The 7876-nt window shown below is 55.2% G+C and overlaps 1 protein-coding gene across 1 annotated transcript; it reads right to left on the reverse strand.

Annotated features, from left to right (window-relative positions):
* Window positions 1–452: 452 nt before the first annotated feature.
* On the reverse strand, window positions 453–7836 carry LOC119111380 (cyclin-T). Its single transcript, XM_037235192.1, has 6 exons — window positions 7748–7836; window positions 6763–6927; window positions 6197–6215; window positions 2589–2794; window positions 1378–2217; window positions 453–710 (listed from the first exon to the last, which is right to left on the reverse strand). Exons 1-6 carry the CDS (start codon window positions 7823–7825, stop codon window positions 678–680), a joined length of 1341 nt encoding a protein of 446 aa, XP_037091087.1. The 5' UTR covers window positions 7826–7836; the 3' UTR covers window positions 453–677.
* Window positions 7837–7876: the final 40 nt, after the last annotated feature.

A 7876-nucleotide genomic window follows, 5' to 3' on the forward strand; every position in this document is an offset into this window, starting at 1 on the left:
TAGACGGCTGTCAGAAGTCCCCGGTCGAGCGCCGACGTTTTCGCGGGCCTGACACAGGACAGATTTTGTGGTTTATTGCATAAATGCCGCGTCAGCATAGCATTTACCAGCAGGGAGAAGCCCTACAGCACACAATTACGACACAGGTATCCACACACGAAGATACACGATACGATACATACAAAATATACGTAGGTACAAAACGTCCCACGCGCACGAGACACATGAGGGCGCAAACCCTGACATTGCACAGGGAATACAAAGATTCAAAGGCGCGAGGCTTATCGGGCACTGAAATCGACTGAGCACACGATGGGGTACACAATGAGTGGTGTGAACGCGCGTGCTCGCCGCCACCAGCGGGCCAGCATCCGGCGCAATTACACCCAGTGCGCGGATGGCCGGGGGGGGGGGGTGCAGTGGCCGCCGCGCCACCCATCGCAGCCGCCAGGCCGTGCCGGGCTGGCTGGGCCGGGTCGGTCGGCCGGCCGCACGCCACCTGGTCGCCCGACGCGAAAGACTACACGTTATCATAATCACAGCACTCGGGTGCCGGCGCCGCCAGCCACCAACCGCCAGCCGCACGGCCGGCCGGGACGCGCACCAAAGCATCACAGCGTTGTCAAGCAGGCGGCCGGCCCGCGCGTGACGGCCGACCGACGCTCCAGAAGATGGCACTACAAGCGCTGACTGTCGGAGCACTCCGAGTCCTGCGGCAGGTGGACGACGATCACACCATCGCCCACAGGCGGCCAGCCCAGACCATCTCCTACCACACACAACAGCAACAGCGGCAGCCGCAGCGGCAGCCGCAGCAGCAGCAGCAGCAGCAGCAGCCGATATCAGGCGGATATAAACAGATACGGCCTTTTTCACATTTAAGACAGTTGATTGCGGTGGAGTCGGATCTACACTGTGCGACACTTAATTTTGTTGGCAGTGGTACAATAAGCAACTGAACGATACATTCCGAATCAATGAGACCAACTTGTCACCCCAAGTAGAACTGTAACGTCAAAAGGAACCATTGCTCGTCTGGAAATTCATTCTGCTCGAAATCGGTCATGGCGATACTACTTATACGAACACCATATGTTATACCACTTCCAGATGACCGGAAGAAATATTAAATAGTGTTGAAACCGACTGAAGTCAAAACGAATTATTCCGCCAAACTCTAAAAATATCTGTCATCAGACTGGCTGCGCCGCTGACAACGGATGACATGGGAACATGGTAATAACATAAAGCGTGCCGACGTTTAAGACATAGCATGCGTTCTTCACCACAGTTTCGCCAAATCCAGCCATGGTCAAATACAAGCATCCGTTCGTGTCAGTGCCATCGCTATGCTGGCGCGGCGTCAGCGCCACTCACCTCTCTGTGCCGTTTATGTTTGTGCTTGTGCTTGGAGCCGGACGAGCCGTGGGTGGACGCCGCCAGCTGGCCGGGATCGGACCCGCTGCTGTCGCGGCGACGCTTCTTCTTGAAGCCCTCGGCCGGCGCCACGCGCGTGTCCTTGCCGATGCGGAACTTGAGCGTGCTTCCGGGACTAGACACGGGACTGACGACCGGGCGGATCGTTAGCTTGAGGCTGCTTCCCGCAGTGCCCGGCTCCAGCGCTGGGGCCGGCTCACAGCCGCCCACCTTGTCTTTTGATATGGTGAATGTCCTCTTGGACACCTCCTCCTCACGGTCTCTATGTTTGTCTTTTCTTTTCTCTTTGTGCTCCTTGTGCTTCTTTTCCTTCTTATGCTTGTGCTCCTTATGCTCCTTGTGCTCCTTCTTTTTCTTCTTCTTCTCCTTGTGGTGCTTGTGGCGGTCATCGCGGCCAGCGTCGTCGCCGAACAGGTCACGCGCGATTGGCGCGTTCAGCAACGACGACGGCGCCGACACCACCTTGGCGAGCGCCGGCGCGGCCGTGGCGGCGGAGGCGGCGCCGGCGGTGCCGGCGTCGGCGGCCAGCGCGCTCGGCGCCGCGACAGCCGGCTCGGCCCCAGCGTCGGGAGGTCGGTCTCGCAGCTCTACCACCTCGAAGTCGCTGTCGTGGCTGCTGATGGAGACGGAGCGCAGCTCGCTGGGCAGCGGGGCCCGCGGCAGCTTGATGCTGCTCGTGCCGCCACCCTTCAGAGGGCTGAAGATGGGGATGTCGTCCACCTTGGGCAGCACCAGCTCCTTTGTAATTCCCAGCACCCGTGACCAGCACGTGGCGGCGGGCTGAAGATTGACCCGCCTCCATTCGACGGCAGCTTAAGCGGCGACAGCTGCTTTGGCTTGTGCTTTACCTCGACAGGTGGATTGGGCGCGGCGGGGGACGGCTTCGGTTTCGGCTCCGGCTTGACCACGGGCGCAGACGGCTTCGGAGACGACGGTGAGGTGAAGCACAGAGGCGAGAGCCTAGTTTCTATCTTTGGCACGCTTCCGCCTCCTGACAGCGGCCTGCGGGGTAAAGACACGCCTCCGCCTCCAGACAGCGGTGGCTCAGGGTCAGGTTTGGGCAACAACGGCTTGTTTCCCAGCACGTCTGGAATGACTTCGCTGAGATCTGGCGAGGTTTCGTTGAAAAGCGGCGAGAGTAGCGGACTGACCAGCGGGTGCCCAAGCGGCAAGAATTCTTCCTTGATGCTCTTTAATGTCAGCGCCAGGTTGTTATTGCTGCTGCCGCCGCTCAGGGGATCCTTGGCGGCAGCAGGCAGCGTCCCACGCCGTTCAAGGTCGGAACGGCGCTGGCGACCTTCTTCTCCTGCTTCAGCGCGGCCGGCGGCGGAGGTGGCGGCTTCTCGTATTACTTCATCTGTTGGCGAGGGGGGCGGCCGGATGTAGTGCCGGCACCAGCGGGCCGCCGGCAACGGGCGCGTGTTTGATAGTCGGCTTGTGGACGGCCGGTCGTTCAGGCCGGTTTGCTGGCCCGGTGCGCGGCGGGGCCGGCCGGCGCCGTGCGCGGCCGGCGGGTGGCGGCCGCCGCCTGCCTGGTGGGCCCCCGCCGGCCCGTGCGGTGCTGCTCAGGGGCGGGCCGAACGGGTGCGGCCGAGGTGGCCCGGGTTGGGGCCGCGGCTCTTGCAGCGCCCGCGCCGGGCTCCGCGCAGTCGTCTTTTTTTTTTTTTGTGCGCCGGTGCTCCACGCTGGCAGCAGGACTGTGACGGGTCCACCTCTTGAGCACGGTTGCGGCACGTCGGTTTGACGCTGCTCGGCCTTGTGAAGCGCGTCGGGCCGCGGGCTTGGGCGCCCGTCGCCGGCGGCGCCCGGCCGGACCAGACTCCGGTTTAGACGGCGGCTGGGGCCGGCTCGGACGTCGGTCCCGTTCGCCGTGGGTCTTCTTCTCCGCCTTGAAGTGTTCACGCTCCTTTTTCTCTTTTGTAAGCGCGCAGGCCGATCTTGTGCAGCTCCTGGCGCTGGCTGGTGGACGACTGGTGCGGTGGGTGGGGACGTGCGGCCCCCCGCCGCCGTGGTTCCGACGGCGGAGCTGCCAGTGGCAATAACACGCGTCACATTCAACATCATTCGACAGCTCGGACGCTCGGAGCTAGACAGACTCCGGACAGTTGTTAGACAAGCTCGACATGCGGTCTTGATCATAACAAACGGCTGAAATTTGGTATTTTCGGACACACGATCTCTGTACACAGTTAACAGAAGTGACTTGTAGACTTATGCGAGATGATGTGAATGTGAGCACCATCCTATTCCAGGGACTTTGGCCACGCTTTACCGACATGCCAATGTGGAATGTTGTTCACAATGTGATTCCTCGAGCAATGCGTCGGATAGTATAGCGCGCTTTGGACACTGGTGGGGATCAGTGGCGTTCGTGTTACAACAATCGCTATCGCACGAGAATGGCATGCAACCAGACAAACGTCAGCAGCGAAGATGAAATACACAACCGAATCTTTCCGACCAGGTGCACGGGTGAGAAGCAGAGAGAAGCGTTCTGGCTCATGCAAGACTGACGGGAGCCAGCAAATCTCTGCCAACCTCTGTATCGTCACGCGGTCTAACGTACGCAGCCAGCTCATCCGCTGAATAATTATGAACGCCGCCAGGTTCATAACGAATGTGGAAGTTCCAGTGCAACTATATACTGTGAAGTGCTTGGGCAACGGTTGACGAGATCTCGCTGCGCGCGGCTGCCGTGCCAGACCACGCCGCGGCCGGGACGGTCAAGCCTCCGAATCGTGCCAGGCGTTCTCATTCTCAGACATGTCGGCCTCACACAGGGAAGCTTTCTCATTACACCAATTGAATCATTTTTACTGTTTTACTTATATTGAACTGATACTAAGTTACGCAGATTGACGAGACACGTGAGGCTATCATTTACATGACACTCCAGTTTTTACTTTGAGTTTTAGTATCTTAGGCAGGATACTAAAATTGGAAGCCCCACGCTTGATTCAATAACCGTAGTCTTGATGCATTTAAAAAACGTCCAATACTATACAACATGACTTTCATTATATGCTTGGGAAACTGTCATAAAATGAAATACATCCGTAGATTTTGTGGCGGGCCGTTTGACAGCGCATGTGCTTGTGCGGTATTTTATTTGGTTTAAGTCGTGTGTGTGTGTTTAACAATCATGGTATACACTGTACGTGTTCTTTTCGCCTGATGATGCAGCCGCTGTTATCTCCGAAATGCATCGCGAGTTCATATAAGATACATGAATATGTAATGAGTGAGTGTGTGAACCGAAATAATCTTGAATTCATCTAGGGTCGCCACGATCCTTTTTGACCGCGTGAAAGCCCATCCTGGATCATGCGACAGACGACTCATCTGCAAGCTTTTAAGCAATGTGGAATCCTGAAAAATGCTTTGACGGATTTGATGAAAACATTTTGCCCCCCACACCTGGACGGAATGTAAAATAACACCCAACGTCAACCTCCAAAACTCAACCCCCGTGGATTCTCAAACGTGGTTTTGGACAGAGAAAACTCCATCTGGGTCTCTCCGCGCATGGTTTCAAAAAAGCGTATTCAGAACTTGGCTGGATGATGGCAATACTGAGGTAACCTGCCCCCACCCTCGCCGTTGCACACTGCCCAACATCGCGCGGTTTTCCCTAAAGTTCTGCCTAGCTAGACAACTCCGGAACACCGACGTTTGTTCAGTTACTGCTCCGCATTTATGGAGCGTTAACGACTCCCAACGTTAATGAGAGATACTTCCGCGCAGCTGCGTGGCAGATGCCTCAATTTGGGCAACTCTCGTGCCCTCGAGACTTGAGTATATTGAATAACTTTTTCGCAAGGGCAGAGGTGATGACGGGAGAAGTCGTTTCACATTGCAAAGCAAATTTCGTCGCACGTGACTCGTGTTAAGCGACCGTGGAACGAGCCACTATCTTATGATTATTCCATTTGTATGCATGAACTTCTTTTTTTGCCATGAAAAGCGTGAGAATCGTGACCGCGCACATGTTTGAACGCCAAGAACAATGCCCCCCACAAGAAGAATGCAATGAACTCGGATGTCATCTCCGCCCTACGTCCCGGCGTCCCAATAGGAACACACACTGGATGTGCTGAACGGAACTATTTTCTTCGCTTTGAAGTGACAGCAGCTCGGTTTGCATCGCAGTGCATTATTTTGTCTTTCATACCAGTCAGTCGCTCAGACGCAAACTTCATTGGACTCGTGTCAAAGGTGCCACAGTTCAATATCTCAAGAGCAGAAAATGCCTGCCAGCACTAAATTCATTGATGCGAGTGCACCCAAAGGCAAGGGTCTTTGATCCTGGATGACTGTTTCAGAGGTCCAGGAAAACAGAAGATTCTGAGCCTAATTCCAATATGAATAATTTCATAGCGAAATATCTGGGATTTACTAGCAAGACCATGGACTGAGTCCATTGCAGGTCTACACCCATTTCTTCTGCTTCTGCATGTCTGCTTCCAGACACTTTTCATGCTGAACAAGATTTTCGAGCGCCGCAATCAGATCGATACTGCCCTGTGACATGCCAATAATGAAGACTGCATCTCCCACCACAATGGAGTGCCTCCCCAAACAGCTGCCTCTCGTGGGCGACCACTCACCGGATCTGAGAGGGCAGCGGAGGAGGAGGCGCCCGGGGCCGGTGGGCCGGCGGCCGGCGGGCAGCCGGACCCGCTGTGCGGCCGGCGCCGGCGTCGGTGCGGCGGCGGCGGCGCGGCTGGCGGCTGGCGGCGGCGGCGCCTCCGTCCGCTGCGCTTCCTCTGCTCGGCCTCCTGACAGACAGCAGACACTGGCCACTCTCAGCACAACCGTCCCAACAGGCAACGTAGATCTCGCAACACTGTCTTCGAGCTAACTTCTAAAACTAGTTTCGAACTTCGCCCCAGCGGTCTAGCGGAAAGGAATGTGCTGAATTCGTTCTCTGGGACAACCGGTCCGAGTTCTCGAGCGGGTCCATCGTGCGGCAGAGCCGATATGAAAAGGCCTGTTGATACTGATAAAACTGATACTGATAAACTGATAAAACTGATAAAAGATGATCACACTGCCAGGGGCGGCCGTCCCTCGTCCATGTGCAGCACTTTGCACCCATGTAGCTATCTGGCAAAAAGGCCGGAAGCAGCTCCATTTGATGAATCAAAGTGACGAAACTTGAGCAGCAAGTTCAGGGTACACGCAAGCTCTGCTTTGTAAGCGAGCTGAAACCACATCCATCTGAAAGTGATTATTAATGAATACAAGTAGCTTATATTTGTGCATGCCTGTAGACTACAGCCCTACCATCCATCAGTTCAAATGTGCACTATCCTTTTCACCAACCTGATCACTGATGGCCCTGCTCGAGTTCATGATTTTCTTCTTCAGCTTGGACGGGCACTGGTTGAAGATCAGGAGGAACTCCTCGCTGACGCGCTCTAGCTGCTCAAGAGTGACGTCACGGTCCACATACCAGAACCAGTCCTTGCCCTTGGACGACTTCGGGATCTGCCAATCAGCCAAACAGCATATAATGGCAGCTGGGCTAAACCATGTAGCTTTTTTCAGTTCCCCGTCAATAGGTTTAATTGATCCCCAAGATAAACAAAAAACGCTAAACAAAACACACGCACACCACACCTATCGAACAGCCGGTAACATCGAACGTTAGAAGCCAAGCCTGATAGTTACATTGTCAATGCTTCATCAAAATTACTCATTTTTCTGTCAATTTTTGTCATGCTTTCCTTCAATCAACATAACCGGCCGCATATGCAGTTCATCCATCAATAGATGGGGCCAGTACGGCCTATCGACATCGCTAGATGCAGTAGCATTATCACCGTTCGAAAAGTAGCGCACTGATGTAAGAGCTACCAGCATTTAAAACTTTACAACCTTTCCTAAACCAGCTACGCCCCCACACAAGTCATATGCCGTTACACACCACCAGGAAGTGTACAAAAAGGTTTCGGTCAGCGGCGGACCCCGCTGGCATTTGACGTCATCGGCGATACCAAAATGAGTGGGGCAGCCTGCTCATGACCAGTACACGAGGCAACAGTTGAAATTGCATCCAGCCAAGTTGAGAATTGGACGTTGCTTTATAATGTTTGTAATGCAGCCGAGTCAGTAATGCAGTGCAGTGTAATGCAGATGCAACTTCGTCAACTAACCCTTTAGTGTTTCTTGTTCGCAAAGCCGGCACTTGGGTGGCAAGAAAAAGTACGCGACCCCACCGGACCGGCGAACCGGCAAACGACGCCAGAACCGGCCAGCTGATCTGCCGCCACAGCCGATCTGCCACAAGAGCTGATCTGCCACTCACCTCGTGGCCGGACCACTTGTATACGAGGTAGATGCAGACGCAGGCGACCAGCGTCGACCGGTACTCCAGGCACATCATGGTCAGGTGCAGACTGCCGGCCAGACAGAGCGCGCCCGTCACATATCGCTC

The sequence above is a fragment of the Pollicipes pollicipes genome, unplaced genomic scaffold, assembly GCF_011947565.3.
Source record: "Pollicipes pollicipes isolate AB1234 unplaced genomic scaffold, Ppol_2.1 Scaffold_7261;HRSCAF=8764_pilon_pilon_pilon, whole genome shotgun sequence".
NCBI classification, from domain to species: Eukaryota; Metazoa; Arthropoda; class Thecostraca; order Pollicipedomorpha; family Pollicipedidae; genus Pollicipes; species Pollicipes pollicipes.

Coding starts and splice junctions, on each gene's coding strand:
- LOC119111380 (XM_037235192.1), bottom strand. CDS start 7,825: ATGATGTGCCTGGAGTACCGGTCGACGCTGGTCGCCTGCGTCTGCATC. Junction 6,928..7,747: donor ACAAGTGGTCCGGCCACGAG/GTGAGTGGCAGA, acceptor GCTGATTGGCAG/ATCCCGAAGTCGTCCAAGGG. Junction 711..1,377: donor AACATAAACGGCACAGAGAG/GTGAGTGGCGCT, acceptor CACCTGCCGCAG/GACTCGGAGTGCTCCGACAG.